The sequence below is a fragment of the Ammospiza nelsoni genome, chromosome 4 (genome assembly GCF_027579445.1).
Source record: "Ammospiza nelsoni isolate bAmmNel1 chromosome 4, bAmmNel1.pri, whole genome shotgun sequence".
NCBI classification, from domain to species: Eukaryota; Metazoa; Chordata; class Aves; order Passeriformes; family Passerellidae; genus Ammospiza; species Ammospiza nelsoni.
In genome coordinates, this window is record NC_080636.1 from 66,081,233 (window position 1) to 66,098,358 (window position 17,126).

At 39.9% G+C, this 17,126-nt stretch overlaps 1 protein-coding gene across 5 annotated transcripts in view; it reads right to left on the reverse strand.

The window, feature by feature from the left end:
* Positions 1–3,435: 3,435 nt before the first annotated feature.
* Positions 3,436–17,126, reverse strand: part of NPNT (nephronectin) — a 49,611-nt gene continuing 35,920 nt past the window's right edge. For all 5 annotated transcript variants that reach the window (XM_059471049.1, XM_059471051.1, XM_059471047.1 and 2 more), the window contains 4 exons: positions 10,954–11,049; positions 10,461–10,559; positions 6,744–7,000; positions 3,436–5,349 (listed from right to left, as the gene is read on the reverse strand). In XM_059471049.1, coding sequence (XP_059327032.1) covers positions 5,254–5,349; positions 6,744–7,000; positions 10,461–10,559; positions 10,954–11,049 — 548 coding nt within the window. In that variant the 3' untranslated portion in view covers positions 3,436–5,253. The remainder of the gene's footprint in view (positions 5,350–6,743; positions 7,001–10,460; positions 10,560–10,953; positions 11,050–17,126) is intronic.

Genomic DNA, 17,126 nt, shown 5'->3' on the forward strand with positions numbered 1-17,126 from the left:
TCCTATGTGAATTGATGTGCACCATAGAGTTTTTAGTGAACTTTATTACTAGAGAGCAGTTCCAGTGGCTTCAAACCCTGTGTATTCATGAATGGCTAAAGGATTCCCCTACAGTATTAGCGAGAATCATGGAAGAATTTCAGAGAGAACACTCAGCATTGGGACATGGAAACTTTGAAGTGATCCAACAACTTTGGTCCTCCAAGTGATCCAGGAAACTCAGGTAAGATGCCAACATTTTTTGAGCCAACTCAGAACTTCAGAGGAATAGAAGTCAAAGTATCTTTCTTAGACACCCCTCTGAATCCTCTTAATCAAATTTCTTGCACTTATTTTTCTAATTTAAAATGTAACAGGCACTGCTCACCACTTATTTGCATTTAGCTCTCTACTTATATTGTGCTGGATGTCAGGATGATCTTTGCTGAGGATTCTGGTGGTGTCATCACCAGCTGAGGTGGCACACATTACATGAGCTCCCAAATGAGGAGCTCTTGCTTTTGTGCTAGACTTGAACCCAGGGGTGTGAGAATCAAAGTCAATTTTCATTGGAAGGCTTTTTTTTTTTCTGTTCTTTGCAGTTCAAAGACACTGGCACTGGAGTGTATGCATTCCACAGTAATCCTGCTTCACACATAAGGAATTCTGTCTTGAGCCATTCTGACAGAGAAAAAAATCTGCTGAGTCCACTTCTATAATTTTTTTACCTAAAATGGGGGCAGCGCAAACGGCAAGTGAAAAGGTGATGTGGTCCGCTGTTTCTGTGGTATCAAAACAGTGATGGTGTCTTCCTGAAACTCCTTGAGAGTGCCAATCTCAAATTTTAGCACTGGTGTAGCATATAAATGCAGTAAAATCCTTCTCTGAGTACACATTATACTTTATCTTTACAGGTGTTTGGCAAACTCAAAATGAATATATCAAGAGTATTCAGGATAAGAGTCTGAAACAAGAACATGGGCTGCTGAAATGCACAGCAAGTTAAAACTGGGGAGAAAATGTGATAGAGGACTAATCCTGCCCTGCAAAGAAGGTAAAAATTCAAAGTATTAAGTTAAAAAAAGTCTGGGAAAGAGCTGTAGTAACTCATGGTCAGAGGAAAGCAGGATTTGGCTGTGTCACAGAGAGAAGCATCCTTATCCCGTGTGCCAGATGGATCTTGGCTTCCTTGCTCAAACACTGACCACAGGTTTGGAAGAGGTCACACAAGTGCACAAGGAGAATTGGTAAGAGCAGAGCCACTAGAGTGTGATTTTATTCATAATGGACTTACAGTCCTGAAAGCTTACATGGGGCTGCTTTCTGAAATCTAGAGGTGGTTCAATCTGTGCTGTTGAAAACTTGTCTTTATGCTCTCTGACGGTCTTTGGTCTGTTGGCATTTTAAACAATGGAGCATTACAGACATTCCAAATGCAATTCCTCATGTATCCCTAGGTCTGCTTGGTGCAGTAGGTGGGGTCTGAGAAAGTAATCTCCTCAAGCTTTGAAAGTTAATGCAGTGATCTTTCAAATCATTACTGAAACTCACCGCTAAAATGTTCTGCATTTCTTTCTAAAGTTGCAGGTAGGTTTACACCAATGCATTTCTGACTTCTTTTCCTGTTTTTAACTGATGTGAAAAATCTGAAGTCATGAAATGCTCTGTGACTACAGGATGTCAGAATAAAACAGCAGGTAAGGAAGTGTTTTAAACACCAGGAAAACTTCAATAATTTGGCGTTTGAGAGATAGATCTATATAAACAAAAATTTGCATAGTATTTAACTGGACCTCACTTGCTTATTAATAACTCTGTATGTGTAACCTTTACAATTACAATTTTAAAGACAGCTATAGTTTCTTGTAACAAATTTTTAAGGGCAGAATAAACAGCTTTCAAGGTGAGTGTCACAAAAAATGCATTCCTGAAATCAAGAGACTTTGGATCAAGCTATCTTTCTGATAAATACTGTGCTTCCTTTGTAAGGAGAAATAACTTCTAAATAGAGAGACCTTGGCACATGAGTTGGAGGCAGCTGCTACTGTGGCAGCTTTTCTCCAGCAGAACAGAGCTGGATGATGAAGGCTGCTGTCATAAGTGTTCTTCTGTTCAGTGTTGTCTTCTTATGACTACCTGAGTCTTATGAGGGCAGTTATTGTAATCTCCAACTGTGGTAAAAGCAATGTTGACCTCCAAGCCTCAGGTAATTTATTGAAGGAAACTAGGGAAGCTTTTCTTCAGAATGAATTGGCTTCACTAAAATCACTTACTAGTGATTTAATGGCATGGCTCTGATGAGAGATGAGGGCACTGTACAGAATGGAATCTAGAACTAAAAAATCTTGTCTTGGTTGCTTTCATTCTGATGATTGTGATGTCAGCAAATTCATAAATGCACCTGCCACTGGTCCCAGTACCTGTCATTTATAAAGAATCTTATTTTCATTCTCTTTGTTGAATATGTCTTAAGAACATTCAATTATAAACTGGCAAGAGGCTAAATATTTGATAATTTTTTTCATGTTAATTTAGCGTAATTTCTTCTGCTTGCCTAAGTATCTAAGCAGGAATTTCTATTACCTATTTACTAAATCCAAAACTATAATCTACTTCATAGGAGGACCTCAGGCCATATTTTCATCCCTTTCTTGAGGCTCATATGGAAAGGGCAGCCCTGGCTGAGCTCTGTGGCTGGGGGGAGCTGCCTAAAAAGCACCTGGAGAGCAAGAACTGGAGAAGGATCCTCACAACAGAACCTCTGAGTGACCTCACCTTGTCTACCCAAAAGATGGAGAGAAGGCACCACACAGAGTTTGGAGGTGAGTGATCTACAGCCACAGCAGCTCCCACAGAGCTCAAAGCCACTGCTGAACTCCTGCCTTGTCCTGCAGCTGTCACAAGGCTCTACAAGTCCCTGTTTTATTGCAGCAATGAAATGCATCGATAAAACAGAGACCTGAATCCTCCCCTGTCACCTGAGTACTTATTGCTGTCTTCCTTCTGAATTAATCCAGATTCTGGGTTCTAGGGACCATTTGTAAAAATGGCAGGAGTTGCATTTTAAGCAGGGAATCTTAATCTCAGGAACCTGTAGTAGTATGATGAACCAGACTAAAATTTGTTAATCTTATATTCCTTGGCATCTAAGAGCAGTTTGTGCTGGTTGAATCAGAGTGAGGAATTATGGTAGCTGCTCCTTCTTGTAAAATGGACATCTAATACTGCAGAAGCTCTTAAATTACCTGTGAGACTGCTCTTTAAGTTAGGTTGAAAATTGCCATTCCTCCTTCTGAATAATAAATACAGTGCTCTCTTCATATTAGAGTGAAATGTATTTTGATTTTTAAAACTGGTAAATAAGAGCTATTTCACTCTGGGATTGTCATCTTTTGTTTCATTTCACTGCAATGAAAACTGAGACTTTCTGTCTAAAAATGAAAACAAGATTCCTCATTAGTAGCAAGTAACAGTCTCTTTTACTGATTACTTTAAAATAAGGACAAGGTATTTCAACTATTCACAGATATTTCTGACATATCACAAAATAACATAAGAGAAAAAGATCATAATCATATTCAAAGCAAAATAGTTTAAAATTTAATGTTTACAAACACATTGCTTTTTTTCTTTTCAGAATATTTGCTGATACAGTTTTGCAGGAGAATTTCTGTTTGACATACATTTCTGCTCTACACACCATATTTTGTCCTAGGGGATGAATGGGAAAAAATATTTTCAGACTTGTACTTTGTCAGGAACAGGGATTTGGAATATAATCTCTAATGGGCCTGCAAATTTGTGTCTGCGAACTTGGTACAAGACTGAACATGCTATGCAGCTGACATTTATTTTACACTATATTTAAGTATTCAGAAGAACTGAGGTTGACTTCTTATATATGGATTTTTTTAAGCTTTAAGCCTGCATCACTAACAACATTTTACCAACCTCTTTCCATTTTCCTAAATGTTACAATTACTTTGTCAATTTTAGAATTGCTAGCAGTGATCATGATGCCCACTTAAAAAATTCCAAACCAAACAGAAGAATTCCCTGGGAAACTGCACAGCACATGCATGATACCTAACTATAAAATCAGTCCAGAGTTTTGATAAATACTCAGTTCCCACTAGAGCTAACAGTTGTTCTAAAGAATAAAATGCTTGTTATATACAGAAGTTTGGGCAGAGTATGGACATTTGCCAAAGAGCACTGGAGGCATTTCAGGTCTGAATGGTTTGTACACAGCTGCCCCTTTTCTTCACGTGGGCTTGTGCCACCTGTGGGAGGAATCAGTCCTGGCACTGTCAATGGGCTCAACCTTACAAGATCTAAGTTCATCTGCTCCTGGCTGCTTCAGCTGAACCAGGAGCTCCTTGCAGGACTGAGAGCCCTTTAGGGCTTGCTTGTGAGCTCTGTGCAAACTTGCAGAGCATTTTCAGATGCCAGTTTCCATCAGGTGAGCATTTGGTCTTTTGCCTTCAGGACGTTACAACATGAAAAACTGCACCAGCACTTTTCAATGAGCACCATTAACTGACTTTGATAATTTGGCATGACCAGCAGTATTGAAGAAGATGCTGAACTCCTGTCTTGTACAAAAACAAAGTACAGCTACCAGTTACCCTGCAACTACAGTCTGTAAATACTAAAAAACATAAATATGTCAAACATACACATATACACAAAACACAGTAGTAGCAATATTACAGGATGCAATGCCTACTCTCTCTAACTGGTTTTGGTTAATACAGATGCAACAGCAAAATAAATGCTATTTCATATATGAGAACCTTTCTTCAAAGGTCAGTGGCAGTAAGCCATAGCTCAGGTCCAGGCTTTCATTAATCCAATTTGTGACTCACACAAATTAATCAATGAAAGACAGCAGTATGGGATGATAATGGCTGTCAGTTAACACAAACTGCGAGATAGAGCTTTCTTTTGCTACCATTTGTAATTAATTCTCCCTTTTTCACAAGTGCTCTTTCTGTTAGCACTCACCAGACTTAGCAGGGAACAAAGCTATTACATACAATATATGATTTAGGGGTAAGGATTAATAGAAAGAACCAGCCTGAGATTGCATTTCCTCAGTCCTGGGAGGTGCTCTCCATGTATTTAAGTGAAATTTCCATGAGATTGCACTTAGCAGACCACTAAGAAGTTGCTGCTCTCCCACTTTTTCTTTTCCATGCAGTTCTGCTTCAAAGTTGTGGAGGAATTGCATGAGAAGGGCAAGAGGAGATGACTGCTGGTTCATTGTCTTGGCTAATGCTCTTCAGAGCAGCGTCCTCTCCTCAAGACCACATCGTCTAGTCCAATACCTCCAGTTCTTCCTCTCCCTTTCTCACCTCTGAAAATAACCTAGAAAGAGAAATAGAACAATTTGAGTGGGGTATGAAAAAAAATTACACAGAAATAATTCATTAAAAAGTGTGATGAAAGATTATGGTCTTCATTCAAATTTTCCTCAGGTCTCCAGTAGGCCCCTCCAAAATCACTACCATTTAGTTACTTTTGGGCTTTAATTAGCTAGACAATAAAACTTCCACATTTCTTCCTAATTTCCCTCTGGCAGAGGCCTTCTCTGGTTACTTCAGAGGGTAAGTATCTGATCTTAGGATGAGTGTCCCAGTGGCTCAGGTCAGCAGCCCTGGGTGCCCATGCTGACAGCTACTGCCAGGGGGGCAGGAGAGGAAGGGACAGTGCAAAGGGGGACTGCCAGAAGTGAGAAATTTAGGGGGGAAAAAAGGGTAAGAATATTGCAGCTATACTGTTCACCTGTTACAAATGTCCTCATTGTCAGTCCAACATTCATTGACAGCTAACAAAGTCAGGTGTCTTTGCTACTGTTGCTGAGGTAAATTTTCTAGAAAATTATCTGCAGTAATTACAGCCTTAATATTCATTTTAGAGGTAGACACTTGTGTCTGTCTTGCAGCCTGCTCCCATCATGAACTTTATATGTATGAGCTTTTCAGAGCACCTGATATTTAAGTCAAACAGGCCCTGAAATATCCAAGCCACTTCTTCAGATCTGAAATAAAAACTACCTTCAGAGGTTGAAGAATAACATAGAGCTTTTGATACCAGTTTAATCACACAATGTTTCTAAAATTTCCAGGTATTAAAAGATTCTCCATGGCACTTCAGGCACCTTCTTTTCATTGCACTAAACCATTTGGTGTTATGGGCATTGTTAGGTCATTATCCACCTTCTCAGCCTGATCAGCTGCAGGCATGCTAAAGGGCGTAAAACCATCTGTGCTTGCACTTGTAATCTCCCTGCATTACCAAAAATTACTTACTTTCAGTATCTTTGCCCTGGTTTAGCCAGTTACCAATCCACAGGGGATTATTCTTCCTATTTCATGGCACTGTATTATTCAAAACATTGCTCATGAGGAATCTTGATACAGGCATTTTTTAAAATTCTCTATAGAGTATGCCTCTGTCCATGAGGCTGTTCTTTCCTAGGTGGTGATTCCCTTAAAATGGGCTGTACCAGGCAGCTCAGGAAATGATAGAGTAGCCTATACTATATTTCTATAGCTAGGATTTCTTTTTTTGTATACATAAAACTAATTTTAAAAAATGCACAATAACTCTCATCTGTACTGTGATTCCATTGGCAGAGACCAAAGCAGTAAAACAGTAAAACTGAACCCACAAGATGAACACTGCAGTGCTGCACCATTTAAAGATCCTCAGCTTTTCCATGCACAAACCCAAACAGCAACACAAGGATCAGTACTCACACTCTTGATGCCTGCTCCTGGTAAGGTTATGTGTGTCTGTCTCCAGCCATGGCCCCCATTTCTCCCCCAGACAGCTGGGCCATGAGCACCAGTTCTCCTCACAAAGACTTGCAGGGCACCAGAGTGCAACCCAGGCACTTTATGCCTGAAGGACAGGCACAAATCTCCAGCCTGAGCCAAGTGGCCCAAGGGCAGGATAAGATGTGCCACTCTTCCTTCTTTCCCTTTGGGATCAGAGATGGTGAGGTACTGTCCCCCTGCAGTGGAAAGAGCAGTTAGTTGGGGGTTTGTTTGGTGCTTTTAACGCTATTGGGTTGCAGGACTGAACTCACAAGAGTTATTAAAAATAAATAAAGGTAAAACAAGGTCCAGAGAGTGCAAAATAAGGCATATAGAACTAGAACCAGTGCATCTGCCTCCTACAGGGTAAGATTTACAGTGCTGCTCTTCTCTACATTAGTACCAGGCTGGGTGTTGCCCATCAAATTTCTTTTTGACAAAGTAAATAATACTCCCCTCTCCAAAAAACCTCATGTATTCCGTCATTTCTGACAACCCCCTGGTCACTGCATGATTTTAAACCCACAGTGACATTAAAACACTGTGCAAATGCATGCACCTTTCAAGCTGCAACGTTTTGCTGTTGGACAGATAACAGAGACCAGAATAGATGCTATCATGGTATCATGCTATCAGACCAGAATTGAGCTATGGCTCTGTCCCTTTCCTTTAGTTTGGGAACTGTGTTAACAGGGTAAATCTCAAAGCATATCCATTTGCAACCCTGATAGCCTCTTTTATTCAACTGTAATTTAAACTCTAAATCTGGTAGATAGAGAAAGCAAGAAGCAATAATGATTTCCACATGGCTGTTAACCCCAAATTCTAACAGTAGGAACTTGTCAGTGAACATACATACTCAATTCCAAACCCTATTATTATCTCTTATCACGTATGAAGTAAAGGTGCCTTCCAGAAAACACTCAGAACATGAGAAGTTAAGGATCTCAGGTATCCATTAAACCTAGAAAGAAAAAAGGCACCTTTCACACCTACACTCAGAACTCCACTAAATGAGATTTCACATCCTGGAGAAAACCCAGACATGTATGAATTTTTTGTACTTTTCATTAAAACTTTTGCAAGGTGGGTGAAACCTTTAAAATCTAAAAATAACCAAAGGGAAAAAGGTTAAAAAAAAAAAAAATAATAATAAAAAAAAAAAAAAAACAAAAAAAAAAACAAAAACCTTATCTTACACTGAATCTAAGAATATATTTTCTTTATGTGATCAGATTTTATGTATTTTTTGATCAAAAAATGCCACCTCTACCTTAAGTTCATTAAGAAAGTGGCATTTTTAGGCTCCTTACTTAAAATGAAAGATTTAGAAATATTGGGGGTTTGTAAGATTGTTGACGTACACAGTTAAACAGGATAGAAAAATATTTTTAATTGTGTCCCTGTAACTACTCAAACAGATCATTATTTTTTGATAGCTTCTCCTTGAAAGTCACAATGCTTTCCCTTGAAAAGCTGTAAAATTTAATTACCAGGTACCACAGCTTGTCACACACTTAAAAGGAAAGCCAACCTTGTCTCCAATTCACCACTTCTGCATGAGTTTTTAAGTTCTTTGGTCTGAATGAGATTTAACAAAGCAAAGTATTATGCTGCTGTCTGGGGCCCTAGATCAACATTTAGCCGTGAAGTGGATCCATTTGTCCCAATGGATCCTTTGTCCAAGGATCTGTTAAAGCCTTTTGGTGGGAATTATCTCAGGGAGGTTTTTTTTTGTTTGTTTTTTGTTGTTTTTTTTTTAATGCACTGCTTTTGCAGCAAGGTCACTAATTGCTAAAATAAGCATAACAGAGTTTAAATAACTGTACCTGTTTGCTGAAGACTGACTTATTAAGTGCATCATTTTCAGAAAGCTGTGGCTGAAGTCAATCAATAGGAAACAGATTTAGGTAAGCACAAAGCAAACATAGCTGTAGGCAAGCCCCTGCAGGAAAAGGTCCCCTCAGATCAGCATTTTCTGCATGCAAGATAAGCTCACAATGCTTCAGCACAGCACCTTTCAAAATGCAGACTCTGATAAACCAACATATAGCAAACTTTGCAAGGTGAAAGCAAGCAGTCAGGAACAAGCTGTGAAAATAAATCCTCCCAGTAAGGTATTCCAGACTGGAGGGAGTGGGTGGATGGGTGGGTGACTTCAAGGGACTAGTTTTAACAGGTTATGTCAACAGCAGCAGAACACACACAGGAAATAAAAAGCTGAGCTTGTCCCTGACTACTGGGAAGCAATGCAGGGGAAAAGTCTGACAAAAAAGAGCCAGTTAAAAATCACAGTTCTGGAATTTAGTATATATAAATAACAATTTTTGAGTACAGATAATGAATATGCTTTGAGTGACTGACTTAGAAAAAACGGATTTTTAAATCTGTTGTTTCATAAAAGGCATGAATTGCATATAATTTTTTTTAAGTGCCACTCTGCAGGCAGGAGTCAGCTGCCTGTTTTCTCACCGGCAGGAGGAAGGAGCTCTGCTCTCCCAGTCATTCCCAGGGCTTTTCAAGTGTCACAAGGAGCTCCTGAAGTACCAGAGCAGCCTCCTTGGGGGACCCCTGCCCAGGCAGTGAAGGCAGCACTTCCACTGAGCCAGCCCAACAGCCTGGAAAGGTGCCAGGTCACCTGCTGCGGTGGCAAATGACAGTCCCTTCAGTGGCCAGACAGCTCTGACAGGGTGCTGCATGAGGAAAATGGCTCTCAGCGCCCTCACCCTGCCTCATCCTACCGTGGCCACTGTCCCGCCTGAGAGCGCTTTCCTTCCGCCCATGCCGTGAGCTCTGTGCGCTTCAAAGGGGCCGCAGTAATCCCGTCATTACGGGAGCCAGGGATGTGTGTCTAATCCCGGCACTGCTCTGGGGGAAGGGGAGCAGGCAAGGGCAGCAGCCTCGCAGTGCCACACCAAAATCAACAGGGAACAAAACGCATCCACATCCTGGGACAGCAGGGCTGGGGACAGGGAAGGGCTCTTCCTGCGGCTGAGCACCAGCGCTGATGCCAGCCTCCTGTCCTGCAAGCAGCTACTACACACTGCCCTCTAACCTTTGGGGTAATGTCACTTTTTATCATCCCAAACAGTCCCTTCTTCAGAAGCCTCCGTGTTACAGCATTTCACTCGTCTGCCTTCCAGTTACTTGACATTTTTCCTATATACAGATTGATTTTATCAAATTCTACTCTAAGCTACAGCAATCTGCGAGGTTAAACTAGAACATTTTATCTGCAGCAAAACAAAGACTATTTCCAGTACCTTCTATAATTTTGCTAGTGATAGGGAAATAATTATGTTTACATGGTAGTTTGGAAAACAAGCTTTGTTTCACTATAAATAAAAGTTGTTCTCTAGTCCACATTTTTTTCAGATTCCTTTAAGACAAACTTTTGCTGACTATATTTACTACTCCTTCACAGAGATTCCTATTTTAAAGATGTCAGCTATGATAAGAGTGTAAACTTTCAATTGCTCTTTCACATTGGGAATCCTCAATTTTGCTTTTTATACACAGAAGAGACATCAGTGTGAAATATACCCCAGAACTAAAGGGAACAGAAGCTGTGTGATCTGTCCTCAAGCAGAACTGTCATCAACCTCAAGCCTTGGTGGCTCTTCAACTGCAGGGTGTGATTGTACACAGATCACTTACCTGAAACATCTCTCACTGGTTCCCAGTGCACGTCATCATCTTTGTCCTTGATCCATCCACACAGTCCACTGTCAAAATCACAGCTGTGCACCAGCACACCTGGCAGAACAGAGCAGGAGATTATTCATATAAACCCAGAAATTATTCAGATTGTTTTGGTTTTCAATTTCCCATGTGGCTGACTACCCAGTGACTAGCAAGTAAGCATAAAAATTAAGTGTAGAAGAAGGAGCCCTAGGAAAAGAATCTACAAAAATACTAAAACAATAAAAAGGACCTTTGTATTATTAAGAATTCGTGCTATTTTTGTGGTGAAATTTTAGGAAATAAAAGTGTAAGGTTCATATAGAAGAAGGGTTAGTTTTACATGATTTTATAAAGCATAGATTAAAAGAGGGGCATAAGATATAAGAGTCCTGAAAAATATATTAACCACCAAGAAATCTCCAAAAATCATAAACCCTAGGTCCTAAATAGGAGACATGGTCTTTACCTGGGTCATCATTTGCTTCAAATTCATCAGCTGTAATCCCTCGTTCAATTTCAAGTATTTCAAACAGATTATTGCTCACTCCAGGCTGGCGCGGAACTGTGAGAAAAAATGAATGAGATAAGGAAGTAGGTCACTAACTTATCTCTAACAAAAACCAGCAGAGCAGCTCTGGGCATTGTGCTTTTCCTGGAGATTTCAATACATTTAATTATATTCAACACAAAGTCTCATAAACTTTATGCCTATGTGATTTATGATTTGTGGTGTAACATTTACCTAAGCACTGTAAAAGGTGATTCCAAATTTCTTAAAGGCTCTTTGAATGAAAGCTCCTTTTTAACCAGGGGGGAAAGCTTTACCCTTGAAGCACATTATTCCTCTCCAAATGCATTTTCAGAGACAGTGGTTTCTCAATGAAATAAAGCCACATGAAAGTCCTCACACAAGCCTTCCACAGACATTTACAGGAGAACCTCGAGAGGAGGCAGCAGCACTTGGAAGAGGCCCCACGAGCACTTAACCTTTGAAAGACAGCTGAAGGTACATCCATCAATCTGCAAAGGATTACAGCTCCCAAAACAATTATCAGGGTTGTACTGGGAGCTGGGAAGGAGGAGCTCTAGTGGAAGCTGGAATTCAACTGTAATTATACTTTTTGCTTTCCAGCACAGCCTGTGCTTCAGCTGCTGTTCCCAGCTGGAGGAGAAGGAACAGCTCTCAGTGATTAAGGGGCCCAGAGGTAATTAGACAACCTGAAATTTATGAGCTATCTGTGGGAGTGATGGCTGCCAAAGTCAGGTGGCTACAAAGACTCCCACGTATTTCTGAAAATGCTGTGCCAGTTTGAGTAAGTTTCAAGCAGATTTCTTGCCTGATGGACAGCTGTCAGCCAGAGATAAACAGATTGCACTGAATAGAGCTGTCTTGGAAAATTCCTCTTTTAGAGGCAGGTCTAATGCATAATTCATAACAGTAGTAATGTGTTTCAGACATGTCCTCAGGTTTTATAGGCACCTCTGACACCTAAGGTATTTGTAAGCGTCTTATCTATTAAAAACTTGGCATGTTTTCCATTTGCAGTGCTAAAATAACTATTAATGTCTCTATAGAACAAGTGAGAACAAGAAGAATTAAGATAACTGAAAGGACTCTTGTTTTCAGAAAATCAAATCCATGGTTAAGAAGGAACCTCTTTTGCACTAGGTCAACATGAAAATAGCACTGCTACAAGAGCTCCTCTAAAGCCAAAAGATAGAAAAGGAAAAAAAAGTTGAAATTAGGACAAAATAAGCAAACTCCAATATATATTTAAAGTACTATTCTAGACTAGAGGTCTTGAATAAAAATTTTATATAACAAAAACAAATAGTGAAAAAGCTCAAAATGTGTAGTAAGCTGATGAACTCCCAAATATAATAGTCATTATTTGAATCACTAGGTCTTCCTTTTTTTTTGTTTTCTTTTTAGTCCCTTGCAGATTTTTGATTATGTATATTTGCAGTCTAGGATATTAATGCTCAAAACAGCTTCAGATTTAAGGCTGGGTATTAGAGGACTGTTAATTTTTAAAGATACCTTGATTGTAAATAGCATTTTTGCTGCCTTGTTTCACCTGGGCTGTTTTGCTTTAAAACCTTGAGCTTTAACATGAAAGAAAAATCATAAATGTGCACAGTCCCCACAGCCTAGGCCAATAATTGCCTTGCAAAACATCTATGCACAAATATTATATAAATCCATTGTTCACCCTGAATTATGCAGGTGGGGCAGTTGAACCAGCACATCTATGCTGCACACCCTGGGAGCACCACCTTGCCTTTCCTCACCTCAGACTGTGCCAAGGGAAGAAGATACTGTTTGTTTTCTGTGCTGTGGAGAACAAATCAGTTTCAGAACTTCTGAGCACAGCACAGCAAGCACCAAAGGCTCAGACCACAGGTTCACAGGCAGGTAATGACAAGGTTTTTAATGAGCACTGTGGCAAAGAGCATGAAGGAAACTCTCTGCCATGCTTGAAGATTTGTAGGATACTCAGGGGTCACAGTTTTAAGGTACATGTTCCTGCACACTCTTCCCAGTCTGTCACAGTCCTTGTTTATGGAAAATACTGCAAAAAATATTAGGAAATTATCTTGTAAACTACTTCAGTTTACTTCTTCGAGTACCACTTCTAATGCATTGATGTTTTCTATAAGCCTGAGTTACATCTGTGCACATACACAAGAATTCTCCAAACTGAAGCTGACATATCTGCCAACAAGTAAAGATCTGCAAATTTTTTTTTCCCAAAAATTCCCTGAGAGTCCTTTTCCTCACACTTTTTTAACTAACTTCTAGAAGAATGTGTTGTAGTGCTTTAATAGAGTCACTTCAGTGCTTGGACCTAATTACAGGAATGTGCACTCAATTTGAAACAAGGGTTACCATAAGAAATGCAGGACTCTAAATATGACCCACATGTACACTTCTTTTTGCCACGACAACCAATAGGTTCAGTGGTGATCGTGGGAGAAAGTATTTGGTACAATTATTTTCTGTAAGCTTTCCAAGCCCTTTCTGTGTACTTTATATAGCGTATCAGTGTGCTTTTCACTTAACTTCAATGGTTTGATAAAGCTTGTTAAATAGAAACTTGGCTTCTTTTACTTGAAGAATTTTATAAGCTCTGAGTGAGCCAGTACAACCACACTGCCACATTCTCAAAGTTCATGAGCTAACTTCTTCATAGATGCACAAATCTGGGGGGAATATTAAATAACTGTAATTATTAAATAATAAATAAGAGTGATTTCTTTTGGGCTTTTTAACCTTTGGGAAAGCAATACAGCTTTTTTTTATTAACTTGCTAATTTGTGAGATTGGGAGTATAAGAAAGTACATGTATATATATCAGCTTGTTTGCAATAAACAAATAATTGCTGTTTTGGCGCTACAAAACCAAGACCTTGACTGCAACTTCATGTAATAGTAACAGTAACTGTTATTACTATTAATAATGCAGTTCTCTGGCTTACAGAAAAAACCTGATTTTGCACTGTAAGTACAATTCCACTCCACACAGTACTCATGACTAAGTACTGCTTCCCATTCACTAAGAACAACAACAAAAAAGGACAAAGATTTTTTGACTGAATAGTTACGACTGAAAGCTGTTAAATCCCACTTGCAAAAAAACTCCCACCAGTGATGAGATCTCACACACAACTAGTAGAAATAAGGGTAAGGGTAGTCCAGAAGTCAGTCAGACCGAGAAAACAAGAATAAGTTCTGCTTTTCTCCAGGGAAGATATTGATATATGCTGGGCTAAAAAGAAGAGGCAACAGAGAGGCACATTTCACCCTTTTGTTCAGACACCCACAGTGTCCAGAAAATATTTCTTAAAACTCCACAGATTCAAATTCTGCAGTAAGAGTTATTTTAGGAAGTGCTCTGATGGACTATGCCACCCTCTCCAGCACTATTTACATATGAGGAGAGACACAACAGTCTCAGCATGCCACCACTCTGCAGTCCAATCTTGCATTTCTTGGGCAATTACAAGTAAGTTTTACCAAAATCAACCATCTTGGTATTTACCTTTGCAGAAGGTTTTCTGCAAAGTGACCTGCCTGCTTTTGTATGAACATCCATTTGGGAGGTGCAAAGTGCCAAGTGAGTTTCAGAGAAACACAGCTAAAACAAGGAGTGAACAGAATCTTGCATATCAGATCTAGGGACAAAACTTGCTGGAAGATTGACTGAGGGTGAGACTGGTAAGACTCCTAGATTTCATGACTGAACTCCAGAGTACCAACAGGAACAAAGCACCTATCACTTATGCTTAAATATAAACACAAATACATTTTAAAAAGGTGCCAGAAAAGTGAAGACAAATGAAATACTGCTGTAAAATAATGCTAGTCTAAGGATATCAAGGAATAACAAACCCCCAATTCTTTGCTTTTATTATTTCCCTTTTTTCAACAGCTTCAAGGATCACAAAACTGCACTTACAGCACTAAGGACTTTGCTGTCACTGAAAGGGAGAAAAGAAAGAATCCAGTTTTAATCAATTTTTTACATTTTTAATAGCTGTTAAGAGAAGCATTTCCTAACTCCAATCTTTTCAGCTCCACTAAGAGCTAAGAAGGAAAACTGCTGAACTGTCTTTTAATATAGATAAGGGGGTTTGTTCTTGCAATGCTCATATCTAGTATTATGCTTTAAGTTTATGCTTTTAGTGCTTATCACCCAGATCCCAATGGCAGCAGAAATTCACAGGCTTATTGAGAAGTTTGTTCTATTTGTTAGAGACTTATAACTAGAAAAGATTCCTCTGTGCTTCACTGTAGTTTGTATCAGTGCTGAAATAGTTAAATATTAAGCTATCACTGCATTCCTCTCTCATTGCCATTCCCCCCATATCCATATCAGGAGAAGATTATCCTTGGTGCCAGATTCCACTGTCTGCATCTGACTAAGTGGTTCAAAGGCCAAGTGTAGGAATTCCATGTTAAAAAATACAAATTTTTTTGTTCTCTAAAAAAAGCAGCTCCCCAAAGTCACTGCAAGCTTTTCTAGAAAAGGAGTAAAGCATCTAAAAAAAAGCAATAATCTAATACCTTTCAAAAATTGCAAAGGCATTTAATAAAATTGTCATTTGTGCTCTTTGTCACTTCTGAACAAAGCAATTTCTCTTATCCTCAGCTCATTTTAAGTTGAGCAGCATATTCAAGAGAGCTCTAAAGTGAAATCCTAGGTCAAGCTGACTCTGTGTGGAACAGCAGGTCAAATAACAACAAAGGAAAAATACAAAGGGAAATGTCCATGATAACCTAGCTGAAAACACAACCTGAAGGTCTTTAGCAGATGCTAATGGCTGTGTCTAACAAAAGACTGGACATGGCACTCGGTGTCATGGTTTAGTTGAGGTGTTGGGGCATGGGTTGACTCAATGATCTTGAAGGTCTCTCCCAACCTAGAGATTCTGTGAATTCTCTGAGCACAGAACTGCCAGTGCTTGCTGGTGCTCTCTATGCTGGGTTCTGCCCATCCCTGTGTGATAAAACACTATCTTTTGTGACTCTTTGGAATACAACAACCCTTGGAGACACAGGAGGAAGCAGACACCTAAGATGACACAAATTCTTTTGAAGATTTACAAAACTGAGGTTAAATCCTAGTTCATGACCTGAGGGGATCTAACTTGATTTTCTCCCCTGTTTTACAAGAAAATAAGAGTTACAAGACCACTAATTGCTCTCTCTATTCTCTAGTGAGAAACAAAGAAAGGCAGAAAGAGCAAGGCTTTTCCTTCTCTTTCCAGGCAGGCTTATGGGAACCACAGTGCTAATTAATTTTCAAGAACTGACTTCTTTGCTGTCTCATCCGTGGAAGCAGTTGATGTGAGGAAATGAACCTAAAGAAGCTCAGTATAAGCAAAACAAAATTAGCTCATATCCACAGCCCAGGAATACTACAAAGATGTCTGATGTAGGTGAGACTAAAAAGAAACAGCTTTAAAGAAGCTGAAGGAAATAGTTCAAAACTCCCAATCCCTGAAGAAATACAGAGGCAAGTGAAAAATCCAGAAATGTTTTTGGAGGTGGGGAGGGCTGGGCACATCCACATAGCAGCTAAGAAGCAAGTTGAAGGCTAGTTAAATGTTACTAGTTATTCCAGTTAGAAATCCTGTATTGTCTTAACACCATGGTTGTTACCATTGTGTCTGGCTGTGAGGAATGATTTTGGAGAGGCACAGGCTTACACTTGGTGGGAGCACTGCTGTCCTGAGCTCACAGTGCCTCACCCTGAGCAGCTGCAGCCAAACAGAGCCAGGCACTGCTCTCCCACACTCCTGGAGCAGGAGCAGGGCTGGCCAGCAGGAACCTGAGCTCAAACCCCCTGCACACATCTGTAAGCTAACATGAAAGGCGTTTCAGGTAACACACCTCACTTCACTTTGCCATGGGCCAAGAGCACTCATGCAGCCATGTCTGTAGCCCAGCCCAGCCCAGTAATGCAGTACCTGCCATAATGCTCCCATGCTGCTGAACCCTGGTGTGATGGCATCTGGGGATGTCCAAGTATCTCTGTGTTATCCTTACAAGTGCACTACTGAGGAGAGGCAGACCCAGGCTCTGTGCATCCCACTGTAGTAATGTATAAGGGCTATAACTTTTCTTCCTGCTTT